Below are 22292 nucleotides of genomic sequence, written 5' to 3'. Positions count from 1 at the left end.
AGAACTGCATTTATGGAGAATAGATCAGTGGTTGCCAAGGATTAGAAGTGCAGACGGTGTGTGACTATAAGAGCAGAGTGTGAGGAAGCTTTGAGGTGAGGGAACCGTTCTGTACCCTGGCTGAGGGGTGGTTACCTGCACATATGCATGTGTTCAAATTCCAAGGCCTGTGCACCAAAGGAAGTCAATGTAACTATATGATAATTAAAAAAAATTAAAAACATTAATAATGGTGGACTCTAGATGATGGATACGTACATATTCACTGTAAAATCCTTTCAACTAAACTGTAGATTTGAAATTTTTCATAATAATATGTTGGAATAAAAATTGCCAATGCCTAAGCCTTACTCACAGAAATTCTGACTTAATGGGCCTGGGAAGGCCTGAGCCTTCATGTTTTATGAATTTCCCCAGGGCAGTGAGAATGGGAAGGCCAGGGCCAGTGATGAGAGGCAATGCCTTGTAAAGCTGTCTGTGGTGTCATACCATTCTCTCCACTTCCTCACAAGGATTCTTTCTTCCCACCCGCTGTACAATTTTCTGATAGTCTTTCACAATAGGCTTACTAGACTCAGCAGTTGATTTTTTTTTGAAGTTGTTTTTTTTTTTTTTTTTTTTTTTGAGACAAGGTCTCACTGTGTTGCCTGGGCTAGAATGAGTGCCGTGGCGTCAGCCTAGCTCACAGCAACCTCAAATTCCTGGCCTCAAGCAATTCTCCCGCCTCAGCCTCCCAAGTAGCTGGGACTACATGCGTGTGCCACTATGCCCGGCTAATTTTTGTATTTTTAGTAGAGACGAGGTCTCATTGTTGCTCAGGCTGGTCTCGAACTCCTGAACTCAAGTGATCCTCCCCCCCAGACCTCCCAGAGTGCTAGAATTACAGGTGCAAGCCACCACGCCTGACCAGCAGCTCAATTTTCAACCTCCTTGTTTCCTCTTGCTCCTCTCCTACCGTCAGTTGTTTGCCATTCTTGCACCTGGAAACTTAGGCCACTATTCTGTTTCCTTTCAATTTGTGTTTACGGGGCCTTAGGTGCACTAATGTGCACACGCCACACCAACATGCCTTTGCTCATGCAATTCTCTCTTCCAGAAATTTCTTCCACCTGTTGTTACGAAATAACTCCACACTTAATTATCTTGGATGCCGAGACTGGAACCATTCCCTCCGGAGTTCTAAGCAACGAAGCCTGGAAAATGTGAATGAAGCCTTTCTGCCACCCACGTGAGATAATTAGGAAGGAGGGGAGGAGAGGAAAATGTACTCATGGGTTCAGAGGTGGACAATGGGAAGAAACCAAGAGCAAGAGACAGGAATAGAATTCCAAAGGCAGCGTGGAATGTTGGAAAGAATCCGGTGCAGAAGTCAGTACCCTGCATCTATCCTCTTCTTGTCTGGGCTGTTCTATGAAATACTCTGTGCTGGGCCATCTGCTTAATGTCTTCAGGATTCAGATGCGTCATCTGGAGAATATGAGATTTCCACCAGTTGATCCCTAAGGATCTTCCCCTTCCAACCCTCCGTGTTTCTACACTTCTGATGGGATTAGACGACTCTAGGAGGGACAGGCTGTTATTATTCATTTTCATATTATTGTAAATTACTCCAAGTAATCTGCTTTCTTAAACACTGACATAGTCTAGGATTGAAGAAAAATGAGGTTTGATTGGAATGCAAGAACAGGGCACATAATTTGGAAACACTGGGGTTTTTAAGAAAAGGTAAGACAGAGGATGAAGCCCCACAAGAGGGCGCTGGTGAGGCTGTGTTATCTTCCCGTCACAGATGAGAAAGAAGGTTCCAGAAACAGGTATGATAATGTTGCCCAGCTAGCAAGGGAAGTCATTAGAAGAGAGGTGCTCTGGGAATAGAAGAAAAACACAGGAGGGAGGGAAAGAGGGAGGGAGGGAGGGAGGGAGGGAGGAAGGAAGGAAGGAAGGAAGGAAGGAAGGAAGGAAGGAGGAAGGAGGAAGGAAGGAAAGAAGGAAGGAAGGAAGGAAGGAAGGAAGGAAGGAAGGAAGGAAGGAAGGAAGGAAGGAAGAAGAAGAAGAAGAAGGAAGGAAGGAAGGAAGGAAGGAAGGAAGGAAGGAAGGAAGGAAGGAAGGAAGGAAGGAGGAAGGAGGAAGGAAGGAAGGAAGGAAGGAGGAAAGAAGGAAGGAGGAAGGAAGGAAGGAAGGAAGGAAGGAAGGAAGGAAGGAAGGAAGGAAGGGGGAAGGGGGAAGGGAAGAAAGAAGGAAGGAAAGGAGGCTGGAGCTAAACTCAGGTACTCTAGAAGTTTCCTTAGGTCAAACTGAGGAAGAAGGAGGAAACACCGTGCCTTGATTTTTCCTTGTGCTGCACCCAGACTTTTTCTGGGTCTTTTTGTATGCTTTCTGCTCTTGGCCCAGAGGCCAGGAAAAAGAAGTGAGGGCAGGAAGATTGGGAACTTTCTTTATGCAGCCAATAAATTCCCATTGAGGCTAAGCATTTGAGGGAGAATCACAGATTTACTCAAGTTTTCCGAAATGGGAGATTTTAGGGAAAATTGACCAATTAAAGGTGATGATGAGTCTCTTGCCCAAGTGACAGCGGGGCCCTAGGGCAATTCTTTGGTTCCTGGGTGCCCGAATGGTCTGTCGTGACAGTAACCGGGCCGTGAGATGGCAAGTCTGGAGAACAGGTGCGCGCGTCCCCGCATCCGGGCCGGACTGCGGTTCCGTGGCTGAGGTCTGGGAATAAATATCCTGACTGTTTGGTTCCGGCCTCACACCTGCGACAGGCACTGGGGGACGCAGCGGAGCAGTGTGGTGTACGGTTCTTTGAGACGGTGATGCCAGCCACCAAGGGACTGACTGTCCTGTTCGCTTAAATGTAGAGAGAAGCCGTCCCCACCGCCGGGTGGCAGCATGGCGTTTCCCTTTGTGTCTCCTAAGTGGCAATCCCGTGTCGTCCACACTGAAAGAACCGTGTTCCTCAGGGCCAGCCCAGCTACGCTTTCCTGCGTGTCCCGCTGCCTGTGTCTTTGTCCCCGCACATGCTGAGCGTCAGCTGTGTAGTGATTTAAAAGAGAGAAGGAGAAACGTTCAGGATCAATTCCGCCTCCTTTTCCTCGTACCGCCTTTCTGCACCTCAGACCTGTTTGGTTAGGTCTTTGTTTTGTGAGGAGAGATTATTTATAACGAATGCTTGATAAAAAAGGGCCAAAACACAACACTGTCGGGGAAATTCATTTCTAGGCTGAGATGTAAAAGACTTCTGCTCAAAATATACTTTGGGGAAAAATCCTAATGGAAAGAAATAGGATATTTTTTAAAGGACGAACTGGCGCTCTCTGCCAAGGGCTCAGGCGGAGGCAGCAGAAAGTGGCGCGGTAAGAAGTTACGTGTAGAGCTGCCCTGCCATCTGGTGGACAAAGTGGCACCTGCAGTTTGTAAATTGTACTCTAGGGCCCCCAGGTTTTCATGAATTATAAAGCAAAACAAGAGAACAAACTATCAAACAAGCAAACAAAAAATAATACATAAAAATCCTGAATAAATAAATAAGGCTAATAAAAGGTTGCCAACTTTTTACTTTGCTAAGTAATATTTTTTAAAATTGCACCCATGTTTGGCGATCTTATCTTTTAAAGGATAATAACTCCTCAAGATAAAGTGTTTGGAAATTCCCAAACTGAAAGAGAAAGTGTTTTTCATTTTTCCTAAGAAAAAAAAAAAAGGATAGCCCTTTTAATCGAATATTTGGTGTAATGGAATTACCATTACATCTTTCTTATTTTTGTAATTTTGTTGCGAAAGGAGTGAAAAATTTATCAAGGTTTGGTATTGGTCTACGGATTGGTATTTAAGAACCACTGGTCTAAAACATTTCATGTAAATATTTTATAAATATATGAGTACTCTGAGATGTTTCAGGATAGGGACTTGGACTTAAACCACCATATTTAAAATTGTCATTAGGGCCCATTTTCAAACAAACATTATCTTTTTAAAAAATTCTCATTATTTCACTTGTTTCTGAGTCTTGAGGATTCCTGTAGAGTTCTCACATTTGTTCCATCTTTTGCTGTTTTGGGATTAAATTGCCTCATTCTAGTGTTTTCACAATACTTTCCTGGTGGTTGCATGTGTCTTACTTAGGCTGTCTCTGTTGATTGTGCTGTCTCTGTTGATTGTGCAAAGTAAGCCTGAGCACCTACTCTTTGTTATGTAGTATATTTATGAAGTGCATAATGTGCAATTATTCATTATGTACATTATAAATCATACACAAACTAGAAAAAGTTCAAATATGAAATTAAAAAGTATGAATAGAAATTCCCATCAGAAATATTTTAAAAACAATTTTAATAATCAAGATTGGCAAGAGTATAGTATAGATCAGAGATTGGCAAACTTTTTCTGTAAAAGACTAGTCAATATTTCTGGTTGGCTGTACATCTCCATGGTGCCTACTCAACTCTGCCATTGTAGCGTGAAAGTAGCCATGGACGATAGGGAAACATATGAGCATGATTTTGGTCCCACAAACCTCTGTTATAGAGACTGAAATTTGAATTTCCTATAATTTTTATTGTACACAAAGTAGTTTTCTTTTTTTTTGATTTTTTGCAACCATTTAAAAATGTAGGCCAGGCACGGTGGCTCATGCCTGTAATGCTAGTACTTTGGGAGGCCGAGGCGGGCGGATTGCTTGAGCTCAGGAGTTCGAGACCAGCCTGAGCAAGAGCAAGACCCTGTCTCTACTATACATAGAAAGAAATTAGCCAAACAACTGAAAATAGAAAAAAATTAGCTAGGTGCGGTGGCATGTGCCTGTAAGTCCCAGCTACTCGGGAAGCTGGGGAAGGAGGATTGCTTGAGCCCAGGAGTCTGAGGTTGCCGTGAGCTAGGCTGACGCCATGGCACTCTCGCCCAAGCAACAGAGTGAGAATCTGTCTCAAAAAAAAAAAAAAGTAAAAGCTGCTCTTTGCTCCGGCAGCAAGCCAGTTTGGGCCATAGGCTGAACTTTGGTGAAGACACAGATTCCAAATGGGACTTCAGGTTACAGTCATGTTCTAGAGGGTGATGGTTGGCATTTGGCCCACTACTACAGCTTGCCAGAAAATAAATCTGTGGGGATTTGGGACAAAGAGTGGATTGCTATTCAGTAGAGATGCATAGCCCTCAAGTGCTTTATGTGTCTGTTCCCACCAGGGAGTTTGGATGGAAGGGGAGCTTGGTGGGAGAGTGCTGTGATGGTACAGGCGCAGGAAACCTGCTCCAGAGCAGGAAAGGGGGATGGACACAAAAGACAGGGTGAGCTGACTGGATGGATTGAGTGCTGAGGAAGATTCAGGGTGAAAGTGGACAGAGATGCTGACTTGGGTGACTGGAAGGGAGCTGGTCCCATGAGCAGAAGCAGGGGAAGGAGGAGGCAGTGGTGGGAGCAGACAACAAGCTTGATTTTGGCCAAGATTTGAGGTATGAGAAAAATACCCATGTGAATACATCCAAGGAGAGACACAAAGGTGCAAATGACAAGGGCACACCCAGGAAAGGGAAATTGCTGGGTATGGCTGAATTGTTTTTGTGTGTATGTGTGTGTATGTGTCGCACATGGGTGGTGGAAGATAAAATTGGAAAGGCAGTTTAAAGTCAGAATGTGAAGAGCCTTGGGATGCTTAGGGCCTTGGGAACCTGATTTGTTCAACATGTGTGTGGAGCAACCTGAATCACGGTCTAGGCGTGTGGAACCTGCTGATTTGGCTGAGGGGGAAGAGAGAGGGATCAGTTGCTTATGCTTATTACTCAAAAATAAGGTCAATTAATTTTCCAACACTGTTGTAAATGGGAAAGATATTATATTGTGTTATATCATTTTCCATATACATACAAAATAGATATCATACATATGCATACATACATATGTATATAATATATGCATCTCCTAGCACGCATAACCTTAAAAGAGAAGGGTCGGGAAGTCTTGTGTAGTTTATGGCTCTTTTGTATTCATATTAATTCTTGATGAGATAATTGGAGCAGCCTAGACATGTGCCCAGGCTGACTGGCCACTGGGCAGGGTGTAAGGAATTACATTACAAGAAGGCAAGCACGGATTCACCTCCAGGTTCAAATTATCTCTAGATAAGCTAAGCTATTATAGTGGGAATGGATCTCAGTGTACAAACCCGGGTATGCAAAGCATATCAGATTTCTTAATTTCCTTTAAAATCAAATTGCATTTTACTCAAAATCTCCAACTTGCTGACAGGAAATTAAACCTTAGTCATTATTGGAAGTTTCTCACCCCGAGAACATACAAAGGTTCAAAGGTCACCCAGTGCTGAATCATTGGGGAGGCCCTTCTGGTCAGTGGTTGCCAGCCACTGTCTGCCGAGTGGCCCACGTCTTCATGAGTTTGTCCCTTCAGGGCTATTACCCTGCTGTCTCCATGTCACCTGCAGAACATGGGAAAAATTTCCAAGGCTTTGGGCTTCCCTGCTTGGGGTCCAACTTCCGTCCCTGTGCCACAGTGGGAGCACGTTAAGAGAGGCGTCCAGGACAAAGTCGGAGGACAGAGGAGGAGGCTTCTTGGAGGATGTGCTCTTTCTGTGACAGCATTCTGCTTCATGTGCTATTTTCCCTTCTTTTTTTTTTATAATTTTTTATATATAATCTCCTTTTGCTTTTTTTTTTTTTTTTTTTTTTAAGATTGGCTAGTTCTGTTGAATATTTTCCCTTCTTCTTCTCTGGAACCTTCTAGTCAACTAACTTCCCACTTTTCTCCTCCCCTTCCTGTCACACCTGCTTCTGTCCCTGCTGGAGTGGCCTGGCTCACTCCTTCCCCTGGCTCTTCATCTTGCTGAGTCTTTCCTCAGAGATACAAGAAACACTGGAACAATGCAAACAATACAATTATAGCAATGGTGAAATGTGATGAAGGAGTGAGGAAGAAGGGTAAATATTAATATATGTTCTTCTTTTTAAGAGACTCTGAGCACATGATCTTCTTTTTTGATCTGATGTATCCATCTATCTAGAGGTAGATTAGGGTTCTTGTGTAAAGAATGCAAAGGAAAGGAAGAGAGTGAGAGAGGGCTATGGGAAAGGCAAATTCCACCTTTTCATTTTTTCCCTCCCCTTGAGGCTGAGACATTCGGGAACCACAGAGTCTTTACTTCCACCGTGAGATTCAGCAAGCCACTCCCTGCCTCCCCGCCATACACTAAGATGACACTATGGAGAAGAGCTGGAGAGGCAGGCAGGAGACTGAGCATTTTGAGAAGACAGACATTCAGTTTTCCATATTCCATATTCTATATTCCATATAGAGACAAGCAAGTGTTCCTTACAGGGGCGATTTAGGTAACTGTACTAGATTCAGCTAAATCTAGGTAGACACTCTTTCCTACTTACCCACTGTGTTGGGGCTTATGAGAACACTGAATCAGTGAGACACAAAGTCAACAAGCTTTATTTCTCTCACATCTGAGTGTACTGTGAGTAAGTTTCCAACCTCGTGTGTCATGCAGAGGAGGGATACAGGAGAGAGGGAGGAAATTTTAGAGGCTGTAGCATAAGAAAAGGCAGAAGAAAGGAAGTTTGGAGAATAGTGCACAATCCAATTTGGCTAAAATGTTGGGTGTCTATGGGGCATACTGGAGTGAGGAATTGGTAGGTATATCAGCGAAAATTGAGCAACATCAAAAGATTTAGAACAGAGGGATGCTGTGATGGGACAGATCCTCTCATGTTAGGTTGAATATTTGAACGTTTTTTGATCTACAAAAAAATAGTGACTTTATAAGGTTTCCCATAGCATTTAAGGCAGCCATCTTGAGTTCCTGTGACATTAAATCTAATTTTCATTTGTTGACTCAGGATCTATCAGCAGGAACTTCCTAATGTACATATTTTTATTCAACAAATTCTTTGATTATTTTTCTGCCACTTGCTAATTCCCTTAGGTTTTTCAATTCCATGGTTTTATTTTATTTTTTAAATTGATACATAAGAAATGTACATATTTATGTGGTATATAATGATGTTTTGATACACATAATGTATAGTGATCAAATCAGGGTAATTATCATGTCATCTCAAACACTTATCATTTCTTTGCATTGGGAACATTCAATATCCTCCTTGTAGCTATTTACAACTATAGAATATATTGTTGTTAACTATAGTCATCCTACCGTGGAACACCAGAACCTATTCCTCCTATCTAGCTGTGATTTTGAATCCTTTAACAAATCTCTCCCTATCCTTTCCTTCTCCCTACCCTTCTCAGCTTCCAGTATACTCTTTGCTGCTTTTACTTCTTTGAGATGGACCTTTTTTAAGCTTCCACATATGAATGAGAATATGTGGTGTTTAACTTTCTGTTTCTGGCTTATTTTATTTAACATAATGTCCTCCAGTTCTATTCATGTTGCTGGGAATGACAGAATTTCCTTCTTTTTAAAGGATGGATGGTATTCCATTATGTATATGTAACACATTTTCTTCATCCATTCATCTGCTGTTGGACACCGTGGTTGTCCATATCTTGGCTATTGTGAATAGTTCTGCAATAAACATGGGGTGCAGATGTCTCTTTGATATACTGATTTACTTTCCTTTGGATAAATGCCCAATAGTGAGATTGCTGGATCATATGGTAGTTCTATTTGGAGGAAGCTTCATACTGATCTCCATAGTGGCTGTACAATTAAAAGTTTATATTCCCACCAACAGTGCATGAGAGTTCCCTTTTCTCTGTGTCCTTGCCGGCATTTATTTTTTTTTTTTTTTGTCTTTTTGATAATACTGCTCCTAACTGGTGTGAGATGATACCTCATAGTGGTTTTGATTTGCATTTCTCTGATAATTAGTGATGCTGAGCATTTATTCATATGCCTGCTGTCCATTTGTAGGTCTTCTTTTCAGAAATGTCTGTTCAAGTCATTTATCCATTATTTATTTATTTATTTATTTGAGACAGAGTCTCACTCTTGTTGCCCCAGCTAGAGTGCCGTGATGTCAGCCTAGCTCACAGCAATCTCAAACTCCTAGGTTCAAGCTATCCTCCTGCCTCAGCCTCCCGAGTAGCCGGGGATACAGGCTTGTGCCACCATGCCCGGCTAATTTTTTCTATATATTTTTAGTTGGCCAATTAATTACTTTCTTAGTAATTAATTAATTTCTCTACTTTTTTAGTAGAGATGGGGTCTCACTCTTGCTCAGGCTGGTATTGAACACCTGAGCTCAAGCAATCCTTCCGACTTGGCCTCCCAGAGTGCTAGGATTACAGGTGTGAGCCACTGCGCCTGTCCATTTATCCATTTTTTAATCAGATTTATTTTTCCTGTTGAGATGTTTGAGTTCCTTCTATATACTAGATATTAATCCCTTGTCAGATGAATAGTTTATAAATATTTTCTTTTATTCTGTAGGTTGTCTTACCATTCTGTTGATTGTTTCCTTTGCTGTACAGAAACATTTTAGTTTGATATAATTCCATTTGTTTATTTTGCTTTGTTGCCTGTGCTTTTGAGGTCTTACTCATAAAATCTTTTCCCAGATCAATGCCCTGAAGGGTTTCCCCTATGTTTTCTTCTAATATTTTTATCATTTTAGGTCTTTGATTCATTTTGAGTTGACTTTTGATAGAGTGAGAGGTGGTTTAGGCTCATCCTTTGTGCATTATTTACTGCAGAGACTGCCCTTCCCTCAAAAAGTATTCTTGGCACCTTTGTAAAAAATCAGTGACCTATAGATATGTGGATTAATTTCTGGGTTCTTTGTTCTGTCCCATGGGTCTATATGTCTGTTTTTATGCCAATAACATGTTGTTTTGGTTACTACAGCTTTACAGTATATTTGAAGTTAGGTTGTGTGATACCTCCAGCTTTGTTCTTTTTGCTCAGGATTGCTTTGGCTATTTGGGGTCTTTTCTGATTCCATATAAATTTTAGGATTAAAAAAATTTCTGTGAAGAATGTTATTGGTATTTTGATAGGGATTGCACTGAATCTGTAGATTATTTAGGTAGTATGGTCGCTTTAACAATATTAATTCTTCAGATCCATGAATATAGGATGTTGCCATTTGTTTGTACCTTTTTCAATTTCTTTCATCAATGTTTTATACTTTTCCTTGTAAAGGTCTTTGGTTACATTTATTCCTATGTATTTTATTTTACTTTATTGATAGCTATTGTAAATAAGATTGCCTTACTTTCTTTTTCAGCTAGTACGTTGTTCATGTATAGAAAAGCTACCAATTTTTATATGTTGATTTTATATCTTGCAATTGTACTGTATTTATTAGTTCTAAGCTTTTTTGGTAGAGTCTCTTTTGGTTTGTCTATATATAAGATCATGTTGTCTGTAAATAAAGACTATTTGACTTCCTCCTTCCAATTTGGATGCCATTTATATTTCTTTTTCTTGCCTGATTGCTCTGGCTAGGACTTTTAGTACTAGGTTGAGTAAGAGTGTTGAGAGTGGGCATACTTGTTCTGTTCTATTTCTTAGAGGAGCTTTTCCCTATTCAGTATGATATTACCCGTGGATTTGTTGTATATGGCCTTTATTATGTTGAGGTACTTTTCTTATATACCTATCTTATTGAGAGTTTTTATCATGAAGGGATGTTGAATTTCATAAAAAAATTTTTTCTCTGTTGATGATGGTGTGTTGTGAGATTCAGTATACTAGTATTTTTGTTGAGAATTCTGCATCTGTGTTCATTGGGGATATTGACCTGTGATTTCTTTTTTGTTGTTGTTGCATCTTTGGTTTTGGTATTAGAGCTATAGTGGCCTTGTTGAATAACTTATATAATGCCTTTCTTTGTGTTTGTTTACATCTTTTGACTTGAAGTCAGTTTTATCTGATATAAATATAGCTACTCTTGCTTGCTTTGGGTGTCTATTTATGTGGAATATCTTTTTTATGTTTTTTTTCTTTTTATTTCATCATATTATGGGGGTACAAATATTGTTAAGGTTACATATATTGTCCTTGCTACCCCCTTACCCCCACCGAATCAGAGCTTCAAGCCTGTCCATCCTCCAGGTGGTGCACACTCATTATGTAAGTATACACCCATCTACCCATCCTCTCCTCCCCCCTCCCACCTGCAAGACACTGGATAAAAGTTTTTTGGTTTTTTTTACATTTTGGTTACATATTGTATCTTTGCCTCTCCCTAAGAAGGGTTAGAGGTATGCCCTTCCCCTCCACAATGATCACCACATCCCTAAGATGTGTGTCTACCCCCATCCCTGAATCCCTGGTGAACACCACTACCATTTGAGCATCATAGTTTTAATCAGTCAGTGCCAGTTTGTTGGCGAGTACATGTGGAGCCCATTTTCCTGATCTTGTGTCTCCTCACTTTGGATAAAGGGCTTAAGCTTAATCCAGGATAGTATAAGCGGTGCTAGCTCGCTGTCATTTCTTAGAATTGAGTAATATTCCCTTATAAACATATACCAAATTTTGATTATCCACTCATGAATTGACGGGCACTTGGGTTGTTTCCATGTCCTTGCAATAGTGAATTGTGCTGCCATAAACATTCAGGTACAGATGTCTTTATAATAGAATGTCTTATGCTCTTTTGGGTAGATGCCCAACAATGCTATTGCTGGGTTGAATGGTATTTCTATTTTTAGCTCTTTGAGGTATCTCCAAATTCTTTTTATGTGGAATATCTTTTTCTGTCTCTTCATTTTCAGTCTATGTGTGTCTTTATAGGTGAGGCAAGTTAGTCTGTATCATTTAAATGGGGAATTTAATCCTTTTACATTTAAAGTGATTATTGATAAGTGAGGACTTACTTTCTTAATTTCTTGATTATTTTCTGGTTGTTTTGTATATTGTTTGTTCTTTGCTTCCTCTCTTCCTGTTTATTTTTGTGATTGGGTGACTTTCTTTTTTTTATTTTAATAACATAATTTTTTTACTTTTTATCTTTCTTATGTTCAGACAAGATTTGTGCAATATTGTACTTTGGGTGATTTTCTATAGTGATAAGATATGATTCCCTTCTCTTTCTCCTTTATTTATCAGCTCTACCAGTGAGTTTTATAGTTTGATATTTTTCATTTTAATGATTATCATCTTTTCACTTCCAGCTATAAGACTCATTTAAACATTTCTTATAAGATCAGTCCTGTGGTGATGAATTCCTTAGTTTTTGCTTGTCTATGAAAGATTTTTTTATTCCTTTCTAAATGATGGCTTTTTTGGGTATAATATTCTTGAGTGACAGATTGGTTTTTTATTTCAGCATATTATGGAGGTACGAATGTTTAGGGTACATGTGTTGTCTTTCCCTCTCTTCACCCCTGGAGTCAGAGCTTCAAGCTTGTCCATCCCCTGGACGATGCACATCACACTCATTATGTATGTATATACCCATCCCCTCCTCCTCCTTCTCCTCTGCTCAATGTCCGATAAATGTTATTTCTATATGTCCACTTAGGTGTTGATCAGTTACTACCAATTTGCTGGTGAGTACATGTGGTGCTTATTTTTCCATTCTTGGGATACTTCACTTAGTAGAATGGGTTCCAGCTCTATTCGGGAAAATACAAGAGGTGCTATATCACCATTGTTTCTTATAGCTGAATAATACTCCATGGTATACATATACCACATTTTATTAATCCACTCATGTACTGATGGGCACTTGGGTTGTTTCCACATCTTTGCAATTGTGAACTGTGCTGCTATAAACATTCAAGTGCAGGTGTCTTTTTTGTAGTGTCCTTTGTTCTTTTGGGTAGATGTCTAGTAATGAGATTGCTGGATCAAATAGTAGATCTACTTGTGTTGCTTTAAGGTATCTCCATATTGCTTTCCACAAAGGTTGCACTAGTTTGCAGTCCTAATAGATTTTTTCTTTTGATGCTTTGAATATGTCATGCTATTTTATCCCAGTCTATAAGGTTTCTGCTGAGAAATTTGCTATTAATCTAAAGGATGTTCCCTTATATGTTATCCAGTGTTTTTCTCTTGCTATTTTTAGAATTCTTTTTGTCTTTGACTTTTGACAATTTGACTATAGTAACAGAGATCCTCAGAGTAGACCTTTTTGAGTTGAATCTATTGGTTCTTTGAACTTCTCAGACCTGGATGTCCATCTCTCTTCCAAGACTTGGGAAGTTTTCAGCTATTATTTCATGAAATATACTTTCTTTGCTTCTTTTCTTTTCTTCTCCTTCTGGAACACCCATGAGTCTTTGTTCACTTCATAGTGTTCAATAATATAATAGTGTTTCATAAATCCTGTAGTCTTTCTTCATTCTCTTGTATTTTAATTTTTTTTCTGCCTGTGTTATTTCAAAAGGCCTACCTTCAAGTTTAGAAATATTTTATTCTGCTTAGTCTAGTCTGTTGTTGAATCTCTTGATCATACTTTTTATACCATTTATTGAATTCTTCAGTTATAAGATTTCTGTTTGGTTCTTTGTTATATCTTTTCCTTTGTTGAATTTGTCATTCAAATCATGAATTGTTTTCCTGATTTCATTTAATTGTCTATTTGTGTCCTGTTTTATTTTGTATTTTATTTTATATCATTTTATTTTGAGACAGAGTCTTGTTCTGTTGCCCAGGCTAGAGCGTTGTTGCATCAGCCTAGCTCACAGCAACCTCAAACTGCTGGGCTCCAGGGATCCTCCTGCCTCAGCCTCCTGAGTAGCTGGGACTACAGGCGTGAGTCACCATACCTGGCTAATGTTTTTTTTTCTTTTTATATTTTAATTGCCAGACTAATTTCTTTTTATTTTTAGTAGAGACATAGTCTCGCTCTTGCTGAGGCTGGTCTCAAACTCCTGACCTCAAGCAATCCTTCTGCCTTGGCCTCCCAGAGTGTTAGGATGATAGGTGTGAGCCACTACCCCCAGCCTATTTGTGTTCTTTAGTATATCACTGAGTTTCCTTAAGATTATTATTTTGAATTCTTTTCCTGGTACATATATTTCCTTATGATTTGGGTCTGTTCCTGGAGAATTGTTGTTTTCCTTTTGAGGTGTAACGTTTCCTTACTATTTTGTGTTTAATGTGTCGCTACATTGATTTCTATTTTTTTTTTTTTTTTTTTTTTTGAGACAGAGTCTCTGTTGCCCAGGCTAGAGTGCCGTGGCGTCAGCCTAGCTTACAGCAACCTCAAACTCCTGGGCTCAAGCGATCCTCCTGCCTCAGCATCCCGAGTAGCTAGGACTACAGGCATGTGCCACCATGTCCAGCTAATTTTTTCTCTATATATTTTTAGTTGTCTAGCTAATTTTCTGTTTTTGTTTTTTTTTTTAAGTAGAGACAGGGTCTTGCCCTTGCTCAGGCTGGTCTTGAACTCCTGAGCAAAAACAGTCCGCTCGCCTCGGCCTTCCAGAGTGCTAGGATTACAGGTGCAAGCCACTGCATCCAGCCAACATTGATTTCTACACATCTGGTTGAAAAGTCACCTTTTCTAATTTTATGGATTAGGTTTCATAGGGAAAGAATTATTCATATGAATGGGTCTTGAGGTGTTAGTTTGGAAGGGGGTGCCTTGGCCTTTGTTCTAGCTGGATACAGTAGTGTAGCCTTCACATAGTTTTGTTAGCTGTAATCCATACTTGTGATGTTTGTGAGTGTCTCAGTGGCCCAGGCTGAGAGAGTTGTGGCAGAAGTGACCCAGTTTTGGCAGGGGTGGGCTCACTGGGCTATTTCTCAGGTGGGGGCATATTCATGCACATGGTGGGTTAGCTAACTTTGCAGTTTGGCTCACTGGGATTGGTGCCATGAGACTATTGCTTTGGCAGGGAGCATGGAGCTCCATTGCTTGGCAGGCCTGGGGGCATGCCTGCCAGGAGCAGCCTGTGGGGATGTTTCTTATGCCCAGGACACAGGCATCTGCTCAGCTATCCTGGAGGCAAGTCCACTGAGAGGTGGACCTGGGACACAGGCATAAAACTGCTCAGCTGGCCTGTTTATGTGTCTGCTGTGGGTGGCCCATGGGGCTGTTTCTCAGGCCTGGGACATGGTTTCATGGCTGCCTAGCTGGCCTGGCAGGTATGTATTCTGGGGATGCTCCACAGAGCTATTTCTCAGGCCCAGGATGTGATCACACATTTTCTCGGCTGACTTGAGGGGTGTGCCCACCAGGGGTGGCCCACAGGGATGTTTCTCAGGTCCATGATGTGAGACTGCCCAACTGTCCTGGGGGGGTGTCAGCTAGGAGTGGGCCATGGGACGGTTTCTCAGGCCTGTGACATGGCTGCACAACTGCTTGGCTCGCTTGGGAGTGTTACTGCAGGGGGTGGCCCTCAGGGCTGGTTTATAGGTCTTGGACCTGGGTGTGAGGCTGCTTGGCTGGTCTGAGGCTGTGTCTGCAGGGGTGGTTTACAGGAATGCTTCTCAGGCCCTGCTTGTGAGTGCAGGGCTGTTGGGCATGCCAGGTATCTGTAGGACGGAGACACTGCAGGGTTGTTTCTCAGGTCCTGAGTGTGGAAGAAGCGTAGCCACGTCGTCATCCTAGGAACATATCAACTATTTAAAGGCTTGGGGCCTCTCGTGTTTGGGGAAGGGTACACAGTGGTTTGACCTTGCACAGCTCAAGGGTGAGTTCACCTAGAGTGGGGCCGCCAGACTGTTCTGCCAGCTGAAAGTGTGGTGGCAGAGGTTGGTTTCCCTGCTGTGCACGACCAGAGTCACGGCCGATCCTGGTGCCAGGCTCTGCACAGCTGGCGTTCAGCCAGCCAAGTGGACTTGGTGGAATGGAGATGGAGCCCCAGTGCGGGAGAGGTGCAGTAGCTACTGCCCCCCAGAAGAGGGCACACTCCAGAGGTGGCTGTGATGTCAAGATGATGCTGTGCTGCCACAGCGTGGCTGGCGGGGAGTAGCTGGGGGGTAGGGAGTGCACACCTTGTGTTCCTAATCCTGGGCAATGCAGCTGTGTGAGTTCCTCGCAGCTTCCCAAAGTGGGCTCAGGGCTTTTGAGAATCATGGGATCCTCCTATTGTAAGGACTGTAGGTGTTTGTGGGGGTAACGGGGGCTGGTGGGATTCTTCTGCTTACCTATTCCCCCAAATGGGAAGTCCCTCCTGACTCTGATCTGGGCGGGGAGACGGGACTGCAGAGGTCGGGTGCCTCCACACTGCCCTGCTGGACTTCCAGTCACTACAGGTGAGTCTCCACTCCCCCTCCACTCCAGCGCTCTCCCTCTGACACTCCAGTTGAATCTAAGCTGTTCATTCATTGCCTTGGCCCTCTCTTGTGGGGAGGGGATCGAGTGCTAGGTATCTCTAGATAGCCATCTTGTTCACATCACTTCAGTTATTATTATTATTTTTAAACTCATACTTCTTTGTCATTGTTAATTTTTTCCCTACAGAATACCATTGAAAGTGATTGTTGAATGCTCTAATAAAATCTGGTTTAGCCCAGTGACCCTATTAGGAATACCAAGGCCCAATTATATACATTCATGGCTGTGAGTTATGGAGCAATGAGAACTAAAATAACAAGATAGGTTTTAAAGTATATGAGAATTTATTCCCAGTCCTATATAGAATACATTTTTCATGTCATCATCACTGGGGATGGAGGTGGCTTGGTGACACACATAAAATATCAAGGTTAGAAGTGATGGTTGCAAAAATCAACCTTGATAGAAGTTTGGGAATACCAAGGCTTAATTATATACATTTATATGGCTGTGAGTTATGGCTCAATAAGAACTAAACAACAAGATGGGGAGAATGGAATACATTGCATAGGAATGAAGGGAAATAATTCAATACTATCTCATTAAAGTCAGTGGGGCTTAGTACAGACAGTATTAAGCTCTGGAATCAGAATCTTTGGATTTGCCTCTGGCTCTGTTAGTTACAAGCTGTGTGTTCTTGCACAAATTGTTTAATCCCTGCATGTCTCAGGTCTTTCCCTGTAAAATTCAAATAGAAATTCTTACCTTGCCTACCTCCCAGGTGATTATCAGCACTACATGGAGTAACGTATTTTATTTATTTTTTATTTTTTTTTTGAGACAGATTCTCACTCTGTTCCCCCGGCTAGAGTGCCGTGGCGTCAGCCTAGCTCACAGCAACCTCAAATTCCTGGGCTCAAGCAATCCTTCTGCCTCAGCCTCCCGAGTAGCTGGGACTACAGGCATGCGCCACCATGCCCGGCCAAATTTTTTTATATATATTTTTAGATGTCCAGCTAATTTCTTTCTATTTTTAGTAAAGACGGGGTCTCACTCTTGCTCAGGCTGGTCTCGAACTCCTGACAGAGTAGTGTATTTTAAAACACATAAATAGAAACTGAACACTGTAGAATCAAATAGAGATTTAATTTTATTTTTAAAGTTATGTGTTTGACAAAGTGTCAAGCAGCACCCTTCTGGGCTTCTTATTTTTTTAGGTGCTCAGGAAACCTATATCCAAAGGGCTGAAACTAAACAAAATTAGGAAATTAAATTTGTTGCAAAAAAATCACATATATCACAAAGTCCTATTGGTAGTACGGGACAAAGCACCATGTATCATATTAGCTGTCTCTATAAATACACAGTTTCTCCCATCTTTTTCTCTTTTCTTCTAGAGCAGTAGTTCTCAAAGCATAGCCCCTTTACTTATAGCATCAGCATCACCTGAGAACTTGTTAGAAGTGCAAATTTTTGGACCCGTCTAGGTCTGACAAGTTTAGAAATCTGGGAGTTCTCTCTTTGTTTTAACAAGCCCTCCAGGTAACTCTGCTGCACACTGAAGTTTCATCTAGGTTCATCCATGTTGTCACATATGATAGGATTTCATTCATTCTTTTTTGTGGCTGAAGTTTTGTTTAAAGGTTTGGGACATTTTAACATAAGGAGCTGTTATCAGAGATAAGCCACCTGGACATAGATTTGTTGTGTAAATTGAGGGCCTGCAGGTTTGTCTTGCATACCCTTAGACCTGTTAATGGGTTACAAAGGATGTCCCCAAGAAGGGAGGGGAGCATGCTAAGGCCTGTCTGATCTCCTTCCTCCTGGCAGGCAGTTTAGTTAGGTTATTCCTTTGACCAGAAGGGGGTCCATTTAGTCAGCCGGTGGAGGGGTGAGCCTTTAAAATTTTATTTTAGTTCACAATTCCCCCCTTTTGGCCAAGATCTGTCAGAGGCAGCATCTATGGCCAAACTTTCATTTTGTCCCATCCGTTGCCAGGGTGGTGTGGCTACCTGCCCTGGGCCCATCTAGTCCCTGGGTGAGACCCTTGTGGCCAAGGACTGAAGAGCCAAAATGGGGCTTACAGCCAATTAAATAAGCCAAACAGGACCGGAGGTAGACAGGCACTCATTAATACTCTAAAACCTTCTAGATGACATAAGAGTAAAATGCAAAATGTCAAAGGAAAAGCTACAAAACTAATTTACCTACAAGTATTGGGGTACAATATTCTTGGGTTTAGTGGTAGACTTGTACCAAATATAAGCATCATTAACACTTAAGCTAAGGGAATTTTAGAGACTTTTATTGTGGCACAACATTTCGGTCTCTTTAGTAATTTATATTAAGGTGGCTGATTTTCTTTTGTATAAATCCACAACTGATAAAAATTATACTCAGTAAGTTCTAAGTCTATAAGAAGCAGGAAAGAAAACTTTTATGATGCAGTATGTGGCCTGCAAAGACAAAGTATTTCAGTCAGTATTCCTTTAGGCTTCTGTGTGCCCCTCGTTGATCTGGAGGGCCTAAACTAATTCCATCCCTCGGAATTGGCCCTTACAATCTGACACGCCCCCTCTTCCGCGATATACCCTGGGCCTAGAGGGAGGATATTTGAACAAGGCTTTGGCAGATTCCATGGTTCTAAGGTCCCAGAGATTAGGTAAACTTGTTATATACTTAAAATTTGTCAGGACTCAGAGTCTGTAAAAGACAGCTGCATTCAAATTTCTTCTGATGAGACTGGAACTTGTTCACATGGCAAACTTCAGTTGCCCTGATAGGTGACCTAATTAGGCCAGTTCCCACCGGAGGAGCAGCTCGAAGCCTGGGGGCATCAATGGGCCCTTGATGGTACCTTAGCTCCGAGTTCGGGCGACTCCTTCGGGGGTCCTGAGTCTTCTCTGAGATCCTGCCAACTATGCCAAAATTGCAGACAGAAAAAAATCCAAACTCTAGAACAGGAGGCCATCCCAGCGAGGTCTGGACGCACGGGACACCAAGCCATGGCGGGTAAGGGTACAGGCTCTTGTGCAGAAAGCACACAGCCATGAGAGCGGGTGACTGAGCCGCCACCTTCAGGGTGATGGATGGTCCTCCAGCAGGGCCAGGGCCGGTTGGAAGGAGCCCAGAGGCAAGGCACTGGGGAGAGGCCCTTTCGCCTGCCTCATGGCCCCTAGTGTCCATCGTCGCTGCCCAGGACCAGGACCTGCTGAGCCCTTGCTCAGGGTCCAGCTACACTGAGCGGTCCCGCAGGTGGACGGCTTCCCCTCTTTTCTAATTTTTTAAGACTTATTTTGTGGCCCAACATATGATCTGTACTGGAGAATTTTTCATGCACAGTTGAGAAGAATGCATTATTTTGCTACTATTAGATGTCATGTTCATTAAATGTTTGTAGGGTCCATTTGGTTTAGAGTGTAGTTTAAATCTAATGTTTCTTTGTTGATTTTCTGTCTGGATAATCTATCTATTGATGAAAGTGGAGTGTTGAAGTCTGCTACTGTTATTGTGTTGTAGTACATCTCTTTCTTTATATCTAATAATATTTGTTTTATGTGTTTGGGTGCTCCAGTGTTGGATGCATATGTATTTGCAATTATTACACCCTCATGCCAAATATATTCATTTATTATTACATCATGAACTTCTTTGTGTCTTTTTATTATTTTTGACTTAAAGTATATTTTGTCTGATATAAGTATAGCTACTCCTGCTCACTTTTGGTTTCTATTTGCATAGAATATTTTTTTCCATCCCTTCACTTTCAGTCTGTGTCCTTGTAGGTGAAGTGTCTCTGTTGTAGGTAGCATATTTGGGTCTTATTTTTCTTATCCATTCAGCCACTCTATCTCTTTTTTTTTTTTTTAAATTAAAAGTCTTGATTATTCTTACTTTTTCACAAAATGTTCATATAGTCTTTAAAAGATGTGAAAAACATTTTTACATTTAAACATCTTAAAATATAAGGTAAGACTACGAAGCAGCATGACAGGTTTTTCTCTGTCATTTGTAAACTGGATTAGAAGGCAATCTCCAGAATTCCAGGACTGTTGTGGAGATATTATCATTTTCATTTATAATCAGGATTAACTGCATTCGACAAGGAGTCTAGGGATCTGGGTTCCAGTTGCCATCTTGCACGGTCTGACCTTGAATAAGTCTCTCAACTTCTGCATGTAAGAAGCCCCATCACAGATGAAAGGAGTTAAGTCAGGTCTCCTTGAATACCCTTCCAGCTCTGGGATTTTGTAGTGCCATGAAATCAGAATAACATGCTCCAGGTTGTTTGGGGTCAGGGATTTTAGAACCTATGTATTAATGTACAGTACTTTAAAAATTTCTACTTTTTTCAATCTTACTTAAATATATGCATATTTTCCCATGTTCTTCTGTGCATTCAAATATATTTTCCTATTTAAAAGACTCTTCATCATCATTAGCAGTAAAAAAGCTTCCCAATGATGTATTTTTCATTTCTTGCTTTTATTCCTTTTTGGCTTCCTTTTTTAACTTCTCCAAGATCTCTTCTGAAGTTGTGGAGGCCAAAAGTTTCACCACCTTTTCACGAGATTTACCACCCTCATCCAAAACCACATCACTCTTCCTGAGTTCTAAGACCTTGGAAAGATACCGACAGAGCTCGGCATTGGCCTCTCCCTCCGACGGAGGTGCCGCAATAGCTACGCTTAGGGCTTCTGCTGTCCAATCTGTTATGGCGTTTTGTTTGGAGCCAGGTTTGGCATGGATGGCTATGGTGACACAACCTTTAGGATCAACAGCCACAGGAGCTAAGGGAGGAAGTGGTCTCTCTGGTTCCTTGTTCTGGCTCTTACCCTTGCTCGTCGCACCAGCCTTCTTAGGCATCCCGGCGCCCGAGGGGAGCTGAGCGGAAGCCCGAGGGCCTGGCGCTGCCCCGAGCTGCCTCAGCCCGCTGCCCGCCCTCAGCATCCTGCCACTCTATCTCTTTTAATTGGAGAATTTAATCCATTTATAGTCAAGGCTGTTATTGATACCTACAGATTTACTCATGCCATTTTCTTAATTGTTTTCTTGTTTTGCGGATCATTTGTTTCTTTCTTTTCTCTGTTGTTTATGTTTATGGTTTGGTGGTTTTCTGTCATGCTGAGCTTTTATTCCTTTCTCTCTCATTTGTGTACCTGCTGCAATTTCTTTCTTTGTGGCTACTATGGGGCTAACATAAAAAAATATTGTGCTTATAATAGTCTATTTTAAGCTGTTAACAACTTAACTTTGGTTTCATAAAAATACTCTAGACTTTTGTGCTCCCCTTTACAATTTATAGTTTTGTTGTCTTGATTTATGTCTTTATATATTGTGTGTTTATTAACAACTAATTTTAGCTGTGGTTATTTTGACCAACTTGACTTTTAGCTCTAATACTAGAGGTTTAGAAGATTTTTATTGCACCATTGCACTACTGGAGTATTTTGAGTTTGATTATGAATGTATAGCTACTAGTGAATTTTACACTTTCATGTGTTTTCATGATAGTATTTATTGATCTTTTGCTTCCAGGTGTAGCACTCCCTTAAGAATTTCATGTAAAGCCAGTCTAGTTGTAATGAATTCCCTCAGCTTTTGCTTATCTGGAAAGGATTTTATTTCTCCTCTATTTCAGAAGGATAGCTTTGCTGGGTGTAGTATTTTTGGCAAGAAGGTTGTTTTTCTACCAGCACTGTGCATATATAATCCTATTATCTCCTGGTCTGCAAGATTTCTGCTGGGAAATCTGCTGATAGTTTAATGGAGATTCCCTGATAATCAATTTGACACTTTTCTCCTACTACTTTTAGAATCCTCTCTTTGATTTTTGACAGTTAGATTATAATGTGCCTCAGAGAGGACCTTTTAGGGTTGAATCTATTTGAGGACTTTTGAACTTCTTGGATCTGGATGTCCATACCTCTTCCAAGACTTGGGGAGTTTCCATTTCTTCTCTCTCTGGAAATCCCTTAATGTGAATATTTGTTTTCTTAATGGTGTCCCATAAGTTCTGTAGTCTTTCTTCATTCTTTTTTATTCTACTTTCTGTTTTTTCACTCTGCTTGGGCTATTTTAAAAGACCTGTTTTCATATTCAGAAATTATTTCTTCTGCTTAATCTAGCCTGTTATTAAA

General features: G+C 41.2%; 2 protein-coding genes across 4 annotated transcripts in view; both read right to left on the bottom strand.

The window, feature by feature from the left end:
* LOC105885143 (centromere protein T-like) overlaps window positions 1-15951 on the bottom strand; it is a 52848-nt gene extending 36897 nt beyond the window's left edge. Inside the window, 1 exon segment of the mRNA XM_076001224.1 lies at window positions 15576-15951. Coding sequence (XP_075857339.1) covers window positions 15576-15951 — 376 coding nt within the window.
* LOC105885144 (UPF0235 protein C15orf40 homolog) overlaps window positions 1-21102 on the bottom strand; it is an 82972-nt gene extending 61870 nt beyond the window's left edge. The window contains exons 1-2 of one of the 3 annotated variants that reach the window (XM_076001326.1): window positions 20713-21102; window positions 20026-20324 (exon numbers count right to left, since the gene is read on the bottom strand). In XM_076001326.1, coding sequence (XP_075857441.1) covers window positions 20241-20324; window positions 20713-21102 — 474 coding nt within the window. In that variant the 3' untranslated portion in view covers window positions 20026-20240. Of the gene's footprint in view, window positions 1-20025; window positions 20325-20620 lie in introns of those variants that run through there. The other 2 variants (XM_076001324.1, XM_076001325.1) reach the window with 2 other exon arrangements.
* Window positions 21103-22292: the final 1190 nt, after the last annotated feature.

Source organism: Microcebus murinus, chromosome 4, assembly GCF_040939455.1.
Source record: "Microcebus murinus isolate Inina chromosome 4, M.murinus_Inina_mat1.0, whole genome shotgun sequence".
NCBI lineage: Eukaryota > Metazoa > Chordata > Mammalia > Primates > Cheirogaleidae > Microcebus > Microcebus murinus.
Note: the sequence above shows the minus strand (reverse complement) of the source record. Positions and strands in the feature narration are given on the sequence as shown.